Source organism: Panthera onca, chromosome A2 (genome assembly GCF_046562875.1).
Source record: "Panthera onca isolate mPanOnc1 chromosome A2, mPanOnc1 haplotype 2, whole genome shotgun sequence".
NCBI lineage: Eukaryota > Metazoa > Chordata > Mammalia > Carnivora > Felidae > Panthera > Panthera onca.
In genome coordinates, this window is record NC_138340.1 from 73,592,406 (window position 1) to 73,611,711 (window position 19,306).

A 19,306-nucleotide genomic window follows, 5' to 3' on the forward strand; every position below is an offset into this window, starting at 1 on the left:
CTATACTTGTGAGAACAGCATAACTATAGTTGTTGAATCACTATTTTGTACACCTGAAACTAATGTGACATTGTGTGTCAACTAAACTCAAATAAAAGAAGCTGAAGTCAATTCTGATAAGTTAAGGTATATATTATAGGCCCCAAAGAAACCAATAAAAAAAGCTCAAAATATCATTAAAAGTTATGAAAGGAATTAAAATATTACAGAGGAAAATATCTACTTAATACAAAAGAAGGCAATGAAAAGAACAGCAATAAAAAAGACTTGAGACACATAAAAAACAAAAAGCAAAATGTCAGGTGTAAATCCAACCACACCAGTAATAACTAAGTGTAAATGGCTTAAACAATTCAATCAAAAGGCATACATTTTCAGGTTGGATTAAAAAAAAAAAAAAAGATCCAACTATATACTGTCTACATAAGAGATACTTTATATTCAAACATGCAAATAGATTGAAAATAAAAGGATGAAAAAGATGTACAATGCAAACAACAATCATAAAAGAGAATGCAGTGACAATACTAATATCAGAAAGTAGATATTAAAACAAAAAATCTTGGAGCACCTGGGTGATTCAGTCAGTTAAGTGTCTGACTCTTGATCTCAGTTCAGGTCACAATCTCACTGTTCATGACATTCAGCTCTGCATTGGGCTCTGTGTGGACAGCATGGAGCCTGCTTGGGATTTTCTCTCTCTCTCTCTCTCTCTCTCTCTCTCTCTCTGCCCTTCCCCACTCATGCATGCTTGCTCTCACTCTCTCTTGCTCTCTCTCTCAAAATAAACTTTAAAAAATCAAAAACAAAATCTTACTAGAGTGAAAGACAAACATTTTATGATGATAAAGGGATAATTCATCAAGATGATATAACAGTGATGAACATATAAGCATGTAACAACAGAGCCCAAAATAGATGAAGCAAAAGCTGACCAAAAGGAGAGACAGACAATTTACCAATAACATTGGGAGATTTCACACCCAACTTTCAATAATGTCTACAACAACAAGGCGGAAGATCAACAAGGAAATATAAGAGTTAAATAATGGTAAAAATAAATGAGACCTAACAGACATCTACAGAACACTCCAATAGAATACACATTCTTAAGAATACATTGAACATTCTGAAGAATGGATCCTATAATAAGACATAAAATAAGCCTCAATAAATTTGAAGGAGCTTAAATCATTCAAAGTATGTTTTTCAAACACAATGAATAAAATTAAAAATCAGCATTAGAAATCTTGAGAAATACACAATTGTGGAAATAAATAAAAATGTTTAAACAATTAAAGTTCTGAAATGAACACTTACATTAATAGGTTTTGAACAAGAATGACAAGAAAATTCAATGGGAAAAGAATAGTCTTTTTTTTAACAAATGATGCTGAAAAATTTGGATATATCCATATGCAAAATAGTGAAGTTGGACTCCACACCTTACAGGATGAGCATACACACACACACACACACACACACACACACACACGTGCCAGATTGTTCACAGACCTGAATGTAAGATGTAAAACTTACAAAACTCTTAGAAAATACAGCCGTAAATATTCATGTCCTCAGATAAGCAACGGTTTCCTAGTATAGCACATAAAGCACAGGTAACAAAAATAAAAGAGCTAAATTGCAAATTCAGGGTCCATTTTTAACTGCTGAGTTCTTACAGAATGTTGAACTCCATTTCAAGGTCCCTTTAGACTTTGAATACACCATTTTGTGGGTCTTCTTTCTTCATCATTAATCATTTTAGGAAAGTTCTTCAAATATCAATGGTGCTCAGTCCCTGTCAATCATTGTTCATGTTCAGTACTACCAATAATACAAATAGAATGCTTTTTAATTAATAACTACAATACCATGGTAATGAAAAATGTTCTTATTTGACTAAATCTGTGAAATCATAACATTCAGTATTGGCTGTCTGAGACAGAGAAATACAGAGAGAATAACTTTACAAAACAAACAAACAAACAAACAAACCCTTCAGATATTCCCAGGTCCCAAATAATTTCAAAATCACTGAACAGTAAAAGTTTAAAACCTCCATTAAATTCCTCTTAATCACTGAAAAAGAATATATGAGTAATATGACAAACTGATTACAAAAAGTATTTAAAAGAATAAAGAGTTTTTTGGTAAGTTTCATGATAAAGACATTTTGCAAGTCTTTGTCATATCTTAAACTTCTGTTAGTTCATTAAATAGGATGATTTGTGACTATTATTTCTCACTACTAAAATGCCCAAAACATTTATATGTAACTCTTCTGTGATTGATGGACACTCTTTACCTTGAACTGGACTGCAGGACCTCCTTGGAGGAAGCTTTATTTTTGTTGATTTACTGTTTTCCATCATACTCTCTTCCCTTGCAAAATATCTACTACAAAACCAATATATATATAGGTATATGTATTGGTATATATATATATATTATATATTATGTAATATAATATCTATGAGAGTGTGCATGCACACAAGCAGTGTTGGCCATCAATTACTATTTGCTGAACAAATGAGTGAATGTCTGATTGAATGAATAAGCAAATACATTCTCCTTTGCCCTGAACCATGCCTTTGACATTTTTATAAAAAGATAAAAAGTAAAGGAGGCTTTTTTTCTTTAACATAAACTCTACAATCTTATTTCCATCACCATCAGTCAAGTAATGTTCAAGGCATTTGAATTGGCTATCTAAATATATAGAAGTGTTATCATTCAAAGAAACTGGTGCATCCAATTTTCTTAGCTATATTTTAAAAATAAGCACAAAATGCCAGTAATGTTATAATATGTCCTTAATTTTGATTTGACATTTTAATCGGTTTCCTCTTACATTATTAGGATCCTTCTCAACACAATAAAATAACACTAGATATTACTGCCTAATGCTTTTTATTTTAATATAAAATTGAAGGCTTACACTCTCCATTTTTATTTCATTTAATCACGTAAGTCTAAAACACATTATTTCTTCAAAAATTTAAAGTATTAAACCCAGGTTCATAAAACAAACACACACATAATATATCTGAATTTGTTCACCATCTAAAATGTGTCATGTATATATTCAGAGATGGGCACAAAATTTTTTTTTTATCTCCTTCCTCTCCCAGGAATTATTTCCAGACATATTGTTTTACTTCAGATCTTCATCAACTGTTTTCCTGTTGCAAGGAGCACTGTAGGTATGCGTGCTTCCCAGCAGTATTAGAGACAAGGATATAATTTTGTCTGAGGTGTATAAGACCCCCAGGGCTATACAACTGCATTTCAATAAATATTAACTAATGTCATTGAGAAGGCAATCTTTAAAATGCATCAACAATGTGTGTGTGCATGCGTGCGTTTGTGCGCATGTGCAGAAGCACGTGCATGCCTGAGTGTAGAAAGGGCTTGAAAAACAGCTTTGTATATTGGGGTGCTTCTGACACTTACTACATGAATATTGAAACTTTTTTTCCCAGATGCTCAGATATTTTGCCAAAATGTGCTAAAAAAAACCAAATCACTTAGAGAATATGAGCTAGCCTAGAGATTAATAAAATCTCCAACTTCACAGGCTTCCACAAATAATGATATGAAAACAACAGATAATTTTAAGCCATCAAATATTTCAATACTTCATTCTGTTTGTTTCTATGACATATTTACCCCATACGAAAGATTTGCTAACGGAGTTGTAATGGCCTTCTGGGACCGGAAGAATAAGGTTTCTGTAGAAAATGTTAAATTAATTTTGATGGTGATACAAAGTTAAGGAAGGGTTGTTAAGGGATGGCTTGCGGCCATGGGGTGGGGTTTTGTTTTGGTATCCTTTTAGAGCCTGCAGGTGTTTGGCACCAGCTAAAATCAGGGCCAGCTGTGATATTTCAGTTCTGATATTTCCCTCCCAATAGTTCTCAGAAGTGATGCTTCAGGGTGATGTCTTACACCTGATGTATTCAACTTGTGTGGTAGAAATGTGAAGACTTTGTTAAATAACATCAGTTTTGCGACACCCTTTGCCCTCTCTTCCCCACCCACAGGTCATGGCATCAAGGAGAAAAAAAAAAACATTAATCAGACATTCAGTCATTCATCTCTATGTATTTTTTTTAATTGCGCAGTTCAGCAAAGAATACACTAGAATCGTCAAACACACAGTATTAACCAAAATACAAAAGACAGGATAACACAATCTCTTTTGATTCTCATGGTAGATAATGATGCTTTTAAATGCTCTCAGTGGTGAGATCCATACCTATTTTTGCAAGAATTTGAATAGTTTCTATTAAAAGCTGCATTTTCTTTTAAGTTTGTTTGGGTTGGAAAACCTCAAACCACAATGTATTTCATGCACATGTTCCCAAGGGTATGTTAAATAGGACCATACTGAGGTCATCTAGCAAGTTTTTTAAACTTTTTAAGAATTCCTTTAATGTATTGCACAATCTTGGCCTGATTAAAAAAAGATATTTTAAGAAAGCACTTGGAAAAACGACCATGAAAATCTATATGCAGATAATCTCCATTATACTTCTATAATACACAGACTTTTCCACAGATAATTTATCACTGAGGGAGAAAAACAATAAAACTACCACTAAAAAGGCTTTTGGATCAAAATTTCTCAAAGCTATCAGTAAATCCAGACCAAAACCCCCATAGTATTCTTGATTGACTTAACAGTGGATACTTTAGGATCATTTTGACTACGCAATCTGTAGCATATAACCAGAGGATAAAAGGTAGACAACCTTGTCTCTATCCAAGAAAAAAAAAAAATCATCTGTTCTTTCAGTTGAGTCAAAAAATCAAGTTTTCTTGGAACAGGAGGCCATAATGAAATTATTTAGGTTAGCAGTAGTTTCTACCGTCAAGTAAATTTTTGTTGTCTACCAAGTCTAAACCATAGATGAAATGTACATGTCCCACTATAAGCAGGCCCACAGAAAATTCTCTCTTGCACTGTGATGCTTCTTTTTTTTTTTTTTTTTTTTTTTTTTTGGGTTAGACATACCCCCTCTTCACTTCATCAAAGCCTCACTTCCTGCGCCATGTTCCAGGCCTTGTACTTCACCCAAGTCAATTTTCAGTTGAACTAGCAGCTGTGCTGGCACAGCACACACGGAGAGCCAGCCACGGGCGCCAGCGGCACGGTCCCACATCTGAGCACAAGTGGCCGGTTCCACATACCCAGGGCCAAGAAACTCTACAGCTCATGGGGGAAAAACAAGGGAGGACACCTTAAACGGAAATGATACTTGTACAGAAAACAAAAAATAAAATAAAAGGAATTTCAGCAATCAGAAATGATGAAGGTTGAGAACTTGGCACAGAGTTTGTAGATGCATTTTCTTAAAAGAGTATTAGAGCTCGGTTTTAAGCTAACGATCCCCTCCCCACAGCCACACTAAGTTTGTTTGTATCCACGAAACAAAGGTAAGTAAAAGAGGGTGTTTCTTTTTTTTTAAACAAAAATATGACCTTAAAGAACACCATCATAACCAGGGATATTACCATCTGGCAATCCCTACTGCCCTTGATAAACACTATCTCTCGTAACACAACAATATAGAGACAAGATCCTATTTCACCACTTTACAGTTGAGTAAACTGAACCCTAGTAAGTTTATAAAGCTGCCCAACAATTTTGACTTCATGGTCTTAACCATTATGTTGTGCTTACCTCCCCTAGGCTTTCCAGACAAAGGGTTTCCAGCCAGCACTATAGATAGAGCTTGTCAGCCCCACTCAGGGGTGCACAATAGCCACCTGATCATTTGGAAAACCTATACTTTGCAGAGTTAGCCAACTCATTCATTCACTGATCCATGCATCAACAATATTTAATGTGTATCTGCTATTTAAGTCCATTTTAAATTTATTTTTCAGAACGTAAGATAATTACTAAGTTCATGCTAAATCCCTAGCACTTGGTACATAATAAGTACAAGACTGGTTTGCCCAATGAACTTTTAAAGCAGTCTTAAAAAACAACTCCATGATTTTGTCACATTTTACATTCCTTCCAAAATTCCAAATTATATGGAATTCTTTAAAAAGAGCCCAGCAATTCCAAGCATAGGGGAAATACAGTGGCCTTACCTCTTGTGCCAAACAATCCTACATACAACTGCCAGAGCCATCTTTGGTAACTTTCAAAATGTAATGGTATGCTGCTCTCTTGTCTTTCTAAAACTCAAAAAACTTTGAAGTGTACGCTTGGTATTTAAATTGCAAAGAAGAATGAAATTATATATAAAAGAGACCAACTCTATTCTTGCGACTAGGGTACCTTGTCAGTAATCATCACTGTACAGTTAAAAATTTTTGATGTTAGAATTGTAATAGTTACAATCTTCTTTTTGGTGGCTAAGAAGGCAGTTTTCAGAGACCCTTGGGGTAGTAGCACAAGTTGGTGTCCTGGCTCAGGTAATACCACTCTTCTCCATTTGAAAAATGATTGAAGTCCTAAAAACATGCCATAGACCAACAATAGAAACTTCATGCAGGTCCAAAAGAGACGAGATGCAGAGATTCCAGTAATTAAACTAAACTACAAGGGAAAATTGGGAATGAAAAATCTAATTATCCTAGATTCGGTCTGAACCAGAGCAGACTGCATTGATCAATTTGAAGAGTGGAACCTTGGTTCCTTGTTCAACAAAACCTAGAAAATAGGTCACATTAGAATATACCTACTGATTTTTAAAATAACGTTCTTTGGGGTGAATTTACGCCTGATGAAACAGGTGGAGCAACGGAAATGCTGATGATAAAACTCTCAGAAATTATCTCTAGAGAAACATGCCCTCACATTAATTGAATTAAACACCAAGTCCTACACGCCTCAGTACCACTTTTAAGCGGGAAAATAATAGTACAACGCACCCACCCATTCCCCCCCCAACAATTTAAAGTCAGAGCTTGGCCTCATTCAAAGTCGTGAAGTGAGGAAACTGGTCCTCTGGGTCTAGTACATTTCAGGGCATGCATGCTGCTACATCATTGCAAAGAGTCACCAGACAGTGATCCATGATATAGTGAGGACCCTTCCACATAAACTCAGCACACATCAAGTGGGCCCCCTTATCTCATATACTTATTGGCCATTGTTTTATTACGGACAAAGCCTTGCCATTTTCACGATCTTGCCAGGAAAATAAACCCAAAGCAGAATTCCTGAATTCATTCACTTTTTTTCCTCCAGTAAATACTGTAACCATTGAATCAAATACATCTCAATTCTCCTTGAAGCAGGTATTCATGTAAAATATAGATACCAAAGGTAAAGAATTAGGTGAACTTCCAACGAAGTTCTCCTCTCTTAGAAAACATCGTATTCCATTTTCAATAATTCATTTCAAAGAAAAATCTGTTACAATGAAAAGAATTTTTTTAAACCTGTAATTTTGAAGCATTGGAAACTGACAAGGTATGTGAATAATCATAGTGAAAGCTTCATAGAAAAATGGAGTTCCTCTACCTTTTGGGATTAATATGTGAATCCAAGAAACAGTAAGTTGCCTGCAGTGATACTGATTAATAAAATCAGAAATTATTTCGATACCATCTAAAAATAATTATTTGAACAATGTTATAGAAAAAAATATTTTTTCAGGTGATCCTTATTCCTGGGCCCAAGAAGAAGCCTATAAGAATTGTACAGATCAAATCTCTATTCAAGAACAATTAATTCTTCACAAATAATGCCCTTTATTAATCAAAACATATAAAAGCCTCTCATTTGCAAAATCAATGTAACCTGCTTTGTACAGTTTAAGATAGCCATCTGACAAGATATGGACTATAACTGTGAGAGCTGTCATACTTTCTTCTACAGAGAATGATCTCCAAGTGCCTGATCCCAATCTTTCAATTGTCTATATTTCTATTTTTCAGGAAAAACGAATGTCCTGACCTTGCAGGCTTTATGTAGAGACTGTTGAAGAAATATGTTAGATCTGATGGACATAAAAGCATGATTATAGACAGCCAGTTCCAAATTGATTCTTTTTACTTCAGACCCACAGTCTAACATAATAGTCAAAAATCATGTTACATGACTTAAGCTCAAGACCAATGGCTAACAGGTATTTATATGAATCAATCTGGATAAGAAAGAGAGGCAATATGTACTAAAAAACTGCAATGTACTAAAAACTTCAAAAACCAAACCTGGGGTTCTGCAAATACATTCTTCATGTTGTTGATTGGGCCGTATGCAACCCCACTGCCTTCAAAGAGGTATAACCACTTGCTGGTCATTTCTTTTTCAAACCTAGGAACACACCAAAAAAAGATGTATTTTTACAAAGAATGTAACACAACATTTTTTCTCATATGGCCCTCTTTTGAAGCAACCAATAACGACAAAAATATGTTTCTTAGACTCTCTTTGCTCCTAGTTTTGAGAATGTTGTCTAACTGAAACAACTCGACTTGCCCTGCAGTGGTAAGAACAGCCACCCAGGTCCCGTTGTTTGAAAATCCACCTTTAGAGATAAAACTCCTCCTACTTCTGTCCCTGTGTGCTTTTTGACAGAGAGCCCACTGGAGAAGAGAGATTATGTGGGGAATGGTTTTAACTGAGTTTCAATTGTTGTGGTTTTGAGCAGTTTATAAATATAATAATAATAATAATTGCAATTTTGAGCATAATGTCATTGTGCAAAGTATTTTTTAAGTATAAGGCATAATACACCAGTGTAAGGTAGACACTGACATACTAAATTATTCCTCAAAACAAAAAATAAACAAATGTTGCGTTAGCGGTGCCTGGGTAACTCAGTCAGTTTAGTATCCGACTCTTGATTTCAGCTCAGGTCATGATCTCATGGTTCGTGGGTTCAAGCCCTGCATCAGGCTCTGCACTGGCAGTATGGAACCTGCTTGAAATTCTCTCTGCCCCTCCCCTGCTCACACTCCTTCTCTCTCCCTTGTTCTCTCTCTCTCAAAATAAATAAACATTGTTAAAAATGTAGTTGTTTTAAAAGAAAGCTATGTGTTCTACCCCTATTATATTTAAGGTACATCAGAGCTAACAGCCACAACCATTGGCCTAAAAACAACTTTAGGTACTTATTTGCACTGTGATTTACTAATCAGAACAAATCTAGGCATGTGAAGACTGATATATCAGTTTAGCCATTACCTCTCAAATCCAACCAAGTCCCTTACCTCTGTTTGTTTTTTCTATAATTTAAAATTAGGCTCCACAGACCTAAAAGCCTAATTGATTGCCTTTATTTTCTCTATTAGGTCTCAAGAAAAGGGGACCTAATTCATTAATGAGATTCACTGTTTTGTATTTTTTCTTGTTAAGACAATGAAATAGAACACAATCTTGGATCTTCAAGGCAACTGAACAGTGATAACTTGTAAAAGAGTTTAGAATTACTAATTGTTAAAGTGGCGAACTATTTTCAGTTAAGTAATAATCTAGGTGAAAAGAGATTTTTAAAACGCCTTAGGTAAAATAGATTATTGGGAGCAAGTAGAAGGTACTACTATGGAAAAACAAGTGAAAATATAATTGAAATAGTATTCATGGATTTCCATTCAGCAATCTTACACATAGCTAGAATTAACCTTAAATTTGCAGATTCTGTGGGAAATTATGTAAGAGAAATACACTACTCCTTCCACTGTTTAAAACCAGGGTAAAAACAGTATCAATACTTTGAGGACACTTTTCTAATCTTATTATTATGACAAGATTTTCTTGTACATTTGAATCGCAGCCAGTAATGTTAACCATCCCTATGTAGTATACAACCAAACACTTCCCTTCTACATACTGAAAAGCATTCTTTCATGGGAACACCACCATGCACATTAAATGTCTTACAATAATCAATTCTTCACAACCTTATTTTCTTTTCAATGACTGTTAAAGTCATCTCCTGGCCAAGACTTCCTGAGACATATATATCACCAGAATGATATATGCTGAAAGAATAAAAGAGATACTTTGAACTTGGAGCCTTTTCAATCAAGGTGTCAATTACTTAAATTTTCATAAACGGAGTATTATAATGGTTAAGCTGATAAATTTTCAAGACAAGTGAATTTATCACCACTGGCCTCACCCAAGTGGCCTAAAAGAGCCGCACAGAAAATGCATGTCAATATCCAAACAAACCCATGGCTGCAGACTTGCCAACAGAAAACTCAGGGGAATAGTTGCAGTTTTAGTATTTATATAAGCTTTTCACCACTGGGCAAAAGCAAGGGATTTATTTCATGTTATGGAAAACAATGGATGCACTTTGGAAATGAGACAAGGGAGAGAGGCAGTGTCTGGAGCTGCAGTTGTGACCACTGTTTGTGTATTTGCGTGGGTGTGGGTGTGGAAGTGTTCGTAAATGCCTTAAACTCAATCAGTCAGAGACAGAACATCGCTACATTCCGCTGCTCCCAGAGGACACATCCATCATTTTCCTCTGAAAATCTATCTCTTGATCTAAATCTGATGTGGAATCCTTTATCTATGCAAAAAAGCTGTAAGCGCATGTTTTTATTAACCACAAAAATTCTGCTGAAAAAAAAAAAAAAAGGAAAAGGAAAGAGCTGCTCTAAATCACTTTTCAGGCAGTATAATACTGAAGGTAAGACAGGAAAGTGTCCCTAGATCCAGTGAAGTGAGCCTCAAAACTAGAGCCTCCTCTGGGACGTTACTTGGAAACTCATTAAACAAACCAGACTTAATTGTGAACTTATTAAATCAATCCACATATTACATTTTAGATTTTTGCTGAATTCACTTGATGTCAGAATGAGTATTGTTAACCAGATCGCATCACTTAGGTAGATGAAACACGAAGACGGACTTGAGTTTAAATTTCTTTGCATCAAGATTTCACTTAAAAAACAAAAACTCTTCTCTTTAGAGAATGGTGTAACGTTGCAGCCAAATGCAAGACCAGAGAGAAACTATGAGGCATGGGCCATGAAGGTGGAGTTGGAAATAATTCTAACGTTAATGATTACTAAATACTGGTTATTAAATTGTTTGGTCTATATCTTGTAGCTTTTATCCTCACAAGCTACTGTAAGGTAAATATTATTCTCATATGATCAGTAGGAAAATCAGGTTTGGAGAAATTAACCTGCTCAAATTCATACAGCTTTAGCCCCCAACCTTTTTTTGAGGTATGACTGACCAATAAAAATTGTACACATTTAGCTTGTACAACATGGTTTTTTAAAGAGTGAAATGTGGTGCAGTGATTTAATATACATATACATCATGAAATGATTATTGCAGGCAAATTAATTTACACATCCTTCACCTCATGGTTACCATTTATGTGGGTGAGGGGGGAAGTGAGACCATTTAAAATCTACTTAAGAACAATTTAAGTATAAAATATGGTATTAAAACCTATAATGACCATGCTATGCGTTCAATTCTCAGAACTTACTCATCTTATAACTGAAAGCTTGTACCCTTTGACCAGTATTTCCCCACCTTCCCCACACCCTAGTCCTGGGCAACCACCATTCTACACTCTGGTTCTAGGAGTTTGACTTTTTAGATTCCACACATAAGTGAGATCAATGCACTGTTTGTATTTCTGCATCTGGCTTATTTCATTTAGCACGAAGATGCTTTTTCACTTCAAGCTCTATCTCCTTACATTAATACTCATTCATTCCTGATGTTTTTAGTAATAGTGTGTTTTGTGTCAGTCATGGGGATTACAACAATAAAAACGCCCCTGTATTCAAAGATCATAAAGGAGACCTAAAGGAGAACACAGCTAAAGAAATTGATGAATTGCAATGCAAGATGCTAAGGCAAAAAAATGAGTATACAACCTGAGTTAAAGTACCAAAAAAGGAGACCTGAACGGGGCCTGGTGAGTCAGGAAGGAATTAAAAAACCAGGTGACATTTGAGCCAGCTGTTGAAGGATGAGTTAGCATTTTCCATGGGGAAGATGGAAAGAAGGGTCTTCCAGACAGAGAGAACAATATGTACAAAGACCCATCCTGGAAAGAATCTAAAGTCTCCTGTGCCCTGAGTGGCAAAAGATGAAAAATGGGAAAATAAGGTTAGAACTGGAGTGCAAGGCATCTTGTCTGCTATGCTAAGGATATTGGATTTCCACTGGCAACGAGGAATCCAGAGAGGTCTTTCAGCGGGGGACTGACATAATCAGCATTAACACATTAACACAGAGAACGGAGAGATACAGATGAGACCAGAGGCAAGAAAACTTGAAAGGAGGTAATGTACTCTCTCTCCGATGCATCTTAAATCTTCCCCTCTATCAATATCTTCCATATTATTGTCAATAATAAACAATTTTCATTGGAAAAAAAAACGTTTTCTTGGCACTCTTACCCCTTTTGCCCTCTTATTTATCCATTTCCAGTCTGTCATGGCTGCATAAGCCTCAGAAATCTGATTTGTTCACCAACACTTTTTCTTACCCAGACTCCAAGAGTCTTCAGTTACCACTTGTCAAACCCAATATTCTTTTCACAGTCCTCATCTTACCTGCTCTCCGCGCAGCATTTGATGCTTTTGACCAGCCTATCTTTACATCCTATAGTACTATACTTATTGGATTTTTAAGACCTCTTTGGCCATTTGTTTCTTCTTTTTTTTTTTAATTTTTTTTCTTAATGTTTTTATTTATTTTTGAGACAGAGAGAGACAGAGCATGAGCAGGGAAGGGGCAGAGAGAGAGGGAGACACAGAATCGGAAGCAGGCTCCAGGCTCTGAGCCATCAGCACAGAGCCCGATGCGGGGCTCGAACTCACAGACTGTGAGATCATGACCTGAGCCGAAGTCGGGCGCTCAACCGACTGAGCCACCCAGGCGCCCCTCAGTTTCTACTTTAAATTATTTTACCTTTTTCTTCCAGTCCCAAAATTCTTTGTTCTTTTTCACCTAAGTAATCTTGTCGTCTCCATGGAGATGGTACCCAAATCTGTATTTCTAGCCCTGACCTTTCCCCCATCTCCTCTTCCTAGTTGCCATAGGATATTTCCACTCAGATGCACTACCATACCCATAAACACAACACGCCCATGGATGACTACCACTTCTGTTGCCCCGATAAACCTTGTATTTCTCCCTTTCCTGAATTCACACTTTTGGCTAACTCAGGAACTCGTTTTTTCGTCATCTCTTATAAGTGACACATAACGGGCCTGCAGAATCAACATTTCAATAGTTAAGTTTTACTTATCTAGTCTGACACTTGGACTGTGGCAATAGTAGACTAAAAACTTATTGCCTCCAATTTTCCTCCTTTTACTAAAGTGAATTTTAGATGTCTCAAATCTGTCCAATTGTCTCTTTTCCCAGGATGACTATCTTCTCTCACACTAGAGAAACAGACTATCTCTTCACTGCTATATCCCCAAAACTGAGAACACAGTTGGCACCCAATATTTGCTAAATGAATGAGTATACGACTAATTGGTCAGAATAAGAGGGTCTTAGTCACATTAGCTTGAATAAGTGGGGTAGATTACTTTCTTCTAAAACCTTGCTGACAGTAGGTATATTTAGATACTGAGGTTTGGAGAAGGAAGACAATCTGAGGGTCTTAGGTTTAAAAGCAGTATCACAATATCTCCTCTTTTCCTTCTTCCTTCACACTGCTCTTTAAATTCTTCACAGAAATATGTCTTATTGAAAATAAATTTCAAGTTCCCAACAACTAACTTACAAACAGATGCTTAAAACATAATGTTTTGATTTAGGGACTGACTATGTTATCCAGAAAATCATAAGATCTCAGGAATTAAAAAGACCTTAAAAACTATCTATTGTTTTCTATGGCTCTATAAAATCATCCTATTTTGCACATTGTACATATTTCTATTAATAGCACACTGTCAGTCCAGTTACTGAAAGTATTCAAACACAGGAAGTGTGCACAACAGAAAAGGCATGAGATGTGGATAGATATTGAGTTACAGCCCCAGCACCACCTACCTATATGACCTTAATAAAAATATCAGTTAATAACATTCACAATTTTTCAAATCAAATTAATTCTCACAACGATCCTGTGAGAAAGGTATCATCATGGTCATTTTAAAGGTTTAAACCTTTAAATAAACCACAGTTTAGAGAGTTTAAGTAAACTTTTTAAGTCATATCAAATTAAGTAGCCAAGCTGGAAGTCTATCCTGGGTCCAAAGCCCATGTGTTAACCACAACTTTCTACTGTTTGACTCAAGGTAGCAAAGTCCAGGAGAGCAGACCAGACAAAGCTCTGTGAGTCATGTGCAGCCAAAGACCAGTCCCAGAGAAGGCTTCAAAAGGATTACTTGAAGCCTAGCATCTTGGTGTTACTCTTAACTGAGAGCCTTTTATCTACCAGGCACCATAAGAAATACTTTGCATATATTATTTCTAGTCATCATAATCCTGGGAGGTGAGTTTTATGATGACTGAGTAAATTAAGGCATAGAGAAGTCAAGTAGGGAGGTATATGTAAGAGAAGGCTCAAATCTATCCATGGGTGGGATTTTGAACTTGTCTTTCTCTATGTTTGCTCAGTAGGGTCGACCTGCTAGAAGTCAACATCAACCCAACCAAGCTCAGCATGCAGCGGCACCCTTAGGCCACTGGCATATCAAAGTTGGGGGACAGAAGCAAGTTAACTCTGTACTGGGTGAGGTGCTTGGTCTCCAACAATTCCCAATTTCTTTCCCACTGACCATTGATCAATGCTATGGTTCCATAATGTCTCATAATATTGACCACCATATTCCAATCTGATCTTTTCAAGAATCCTATGAGAAAGGACAAGTTATCATTATTTTGAAGACGAAAAATTTGAAGCATAATTGGGAGTCATACTCAATCTTTATATTCTTGGCTCAGAGCTCATCTCACTATGCACTGCTGCCATTTATGAAAGATAATCAATAAACAAATCAATAAATGAAATGTATTTCCTAACCTCCCTTAGCTTTGTGATGGTAGGTAAGTGGTTTAACTTTTCTGAGTTCTAATTTTCTCATCTGCTATAAGAAAATTATAGTTGCAAATTGCCTAACATGGCACATAGCATATAGTAAGTACCCAATAACTGGTATTCCACTTAGTAGTTGTGTCACTTATACTAAAAATAAACACGATAATAAAATATGCCTAAACTGCAATCCAAGGAATGCATTTTAACAATTTATACAGCAGATCCTATTTACTGCTGATCATCTCTCAGATATTTTATGGCTGTAAAATATAAGTATATATATGTCAAATCATTCATTATGCCACACACCTAAAACTAATACAGTATTATATGTCAATTACAGTTGACCTTTGAACAATATCAGCTTGAATTGCGTGGGTCCACTTACACACAGACTTTTTTCAATAAATACAATACAGTACTGTAAATGTATTTTCTTTTTTATGATTTTCTTAATAACATTTTCTTTTCTCCAGCTTACTTTATTGTAAGAATACAGTTTATAATACATATAACATGCAAAATGAGTTAATCACCTGTTCATGTTATTAGTAAGGCTTCTAGTCAACAGTAGCCTACTACTAGTTAAATTCATAGACACTCAAAAGTTATAAAGAGATTTTTCAACTAACTGCGTGGGAGTCTGGCACCCCTAAGAGTCAACTGTGTACCTCAATCAAAAAATATTATTTATTTATTTTAGAGAGAGAGCAGATGAGAGGGGCAGAGGGAGGGAAAGAGAATCCTTAAGCAGGCTCCATGATCAGCACAGAGCCCAATGCAGGGCTCAGTCCCATGACCCTGGAATCGTGACCTGACCCAAAACCAAGAGTCAAATGCTCAATCTCCCGAGCCTCCCAGGCACCCAATCAAAACCTATTTTTAATTTTGAAAATAAAAATTCAAAGCTTCTGGGACTTCTAAAATGTATTTACATGTCACTTTGTTATTTTTTTTCTAGAAAATATCAGTGTTTGTGCAGTGTAAATCATTGGTGATGCCACCAGTGTCAGGAATCTCAACTGGTCTTCATTACATCTGGAGATCTCATGGTAGGTAGCGACAATGCAGAGATTTCAAGCTAAGCAGGGGGTAGTAGAGCAAATACATTTTAACCAGGATAGCATCCAGGAGGGTTGTAACAATTTAAAGAGGTACCAACATCACTGTAGCTTGTAGAGAAGCCACAGATGTTAAATCTTGTCTTTCTGGCTCATCCTAGTGGTTCAGAGGAAGTACAAAGTCTCAATTCCTGTCAGTGACAAAAGGGAATGCCTACTGCGAGGTCACACTGTGTCCATAGATAGACAAGGTCTCATTTCCTTAAGAGGTCCATGGATACCCCTGGGCAAAATATGGTGACTTAAAAGTTAGTGACAGCAACTTGGAGCCTTTGCCCTTTTACCTATATCTCCCGCCTGACTTTATGAGAGGCTCAAAGAAACTTTGTCTTCCATGGTCTTCAGAGTTTCTTGAGTGAAGAATATGGCAACATTTGTGGCAAAAGTAAAATCACATCCATCTTGGTTTTATGAGTTTCTCCCCACTTTTGGGTCAGAACAGAAAAGTATTTCAAGGATAAACTATATACAGAGACTCTGCAACAAGTTTTTAAATCTTTGAGTCCCCTCAATCATTTTTCCACATCAAAATTCAGGACTCAAAAATGTAAGTTATTTTGGAGGTCTAGTTAGTTGTATTTTCAGAGAAGTTTTATATGAAAATCCAAATGTAACTTAACTAACATTGGAATATGACTTTATGTTATAAAAGCATTCTTCAATGCACACAATGATTTGTTCATATAATTGGAAATATGAATCAATTTGCAAAAAAAAATTATATTTTTTTGCATAAGCACAAAGGTAAACCTTATCTTGCTGCAATACTGTTTCTACGGAAGAGTTGTCAATTTGCCAACCACAGTTTTTTTTAATATAAGTGTCAATATCTGTATACCCAGAACCCATAATCTTCTAAAATTTGTACACATTAATTCCATCCCCTTATACAAATAAATATAAATACATTTGTGGATTTCCTCTAAGGGTGGCTATCCAGAACAGTGGAGAGAAAGTTTTCACACCCCATCTTCTTGATATACAAAAGACTGTGCCTTTAAACTCCAAATAATTTTGTGAAAAACACAGAAAGCTAAATAAATATCTTGCGGGGACTTAACAAAAACAATGGAGAATTGCAAAATACATTACACTGGAAGACAGTGAGAACTGAATATAACTTTGTAAAGAAATGCTGTCCACATAACATACAAGTTTTGGGGAGAGTTTATTTCAATATAATAGCAATGCTTTCCTGTGATTTTTAAAAGAAAATTCAGGAATGTTATCCACTAGAGTTAGTTTTTAAATTATTAAGTTTATTTTTTTATTTTACTCTTGTAAAATATTTCAAACATGCCAAAAAGTATAGGAATAGAAAGCTATAGGAAAGAAAATAATACAAATACTTATGTCCCCTCACCTACCCACATCATTAAAATCTTAACATTTGAGCATCTGTGTTTCCTATCTTTAAGGAACAAATGTTGCCAACAGAGGTGAAGCCCCTTTTGTACCTCTCTTTTACCTTGTTGCCCTTTTTCTCCTCTTCAAAAGAAGCACCATCCTATTAAATACATGTGTATCTGTTGGAATTAATCCATGAGCAATAAAAGGTATCATGTGGGTTTTTAAACTTTATACTGGAACTTGCTTTCATATTAAGCATTTTAATTTCAAGATCTATCTGTATTCATACATACGGATTTGGTTCATGTGCTTTATCCACTGGGCACATTCCTGTGTGAATATTCCGCAATTTATCTTTTTTCCTACTTATGGTCTATTGTTTCCAGTTTCCTACTATTACACATGATGCTCAATAGAACCTTATAATTTTCTCTATTCAAGTAGGATTGATTCCCTAAGGTATACATAGAGAAGCAGAATTGCTGAGTCATAAAGTAGACATATCATCAGCTGTATTAGATTTTGCCAGACTATTCTCCAAAGAGCTCCATACAGCCTGATGACAATTTTTGCTTCTTTCATGCTCCATATTCTCACCAACTTTTGTTATTGTCAGACTAAAGTTTTGTCACTCTGGTAGAGATGAAATGGTATCTCATGGTTACTTTAATTTTTTTTATTGTTTATTTATTTTTGAGAAAGAGACAGAGCACAAGCAGAGAAGGGGCAGACAGAGGGAGACACAGAATCCAAAGCAGACTGCAGGCTCTGAGCTGCCAGCACAGAGCCTGACGCAGGACTCAAACTCACGAACCATGGATCATGACCTAAGCTGAAGTCAGATGCTCAGCCAGCTGAGCCACCCAGGGACCCCTCTCATGGTTACTTTAAATTAAATTGCATTTCTCACAACTAGAGAAGGTAAACATCTTTTCACAAGTTTAAAGAATATTTTTTTCTTTCCCTTTCATATTTTTTGCACTTTTCTCAATTGGACTATTTCTCTTTTACTACTGACTTAACGTGCTTTAAATTTTTTCTACACTATAGCTCGTCTTTTAGCTTTCTTACCTTTTCATACAATAACTATTAATTTTAATGTAGACAAATCATAATTCTTGTCCTGTCATTTTTTTGCTTTCTGCTCTGATTTAATAAGCAGTATCTAGCTTGTAAGCTTGTCATGAGGCATTAAATTTAAAGGTGTATAGAACAGTGCATGGTATGAGTCAGTGCTACAGAAGTGTTAAATAAATAAAGCTACACTAACATTACTGGAGAGGCAAACTGTTGGCAACAAGGGGGAAGAAACTAGAAGTTTTGGAAACAAAAATTTGGTAGATAAATATACTGCCTATAGAAAAGGTCTCTTTGGACAAATCTGAGTAAATCCGACCCAAACCAATAGGATTCCATAATATCCAGGCTAAAGTCTACAATGCATTAACTATAAACAGGCCTGTGACACTTCTATAACCCACAGAAAAACAGCTGGAATTTGTTGGTCGGTGTTCCTACCGTAAACAGAACCACAGACTTAATATTTCCTGTAATCTTCTCAGACCTTATTTCCTCTTAGAAATTTATCTCTACTATTACTGATAAATTATGATTAAAGTTATCCCTTTTTCCCTCTAGCATTCACTAGCTCTCTCCTTTGCCTGAATGTCAATCTGCAGGCCACACAAAAGATGGAGTGAGAATTCCCCCGGGGAATCCAGTCACTGCCTTCCAGAGCAGGGTCACTCAGAACTTTTCATACAACTTGCTCTTAAACCCATCAAGACACTTACTAGGCCACTATTTCTTAAGATTCACACTAACTGTTACCACAGTAATAATTCTGGCCCATACTAACGATCATTCACAGTTCAGAAACAT

General features: G+C 35.8%; 1 protein-coding gene across 3 annotated transcripts in view; it reads right to left on the reverse strand.

Moving 5' to 3' along the window:
* Positions 1 to 19,306, reverse strand: part of SUGCT (succinyl-CoA:glutarate-CoA transferase) — a 755,607-nt gene that overhangs the window by 366,396 nt on the left and 369,905 nt on the right. For all 3 annotated transcript variants that reach the window (XM_060632202.3, XM_060632197.3, XM_060632204.2), the window contains one exon: positions 8,182 to 8,284. In XM_060632202.3, the coding sequence (XP_060488185.2) occupies positions 8,182 to 8,284 (103 nt within the window). The remainder of the gene's footprint in view (positions 1 to 8,181; positions 8,285 to 19,306) is intronic.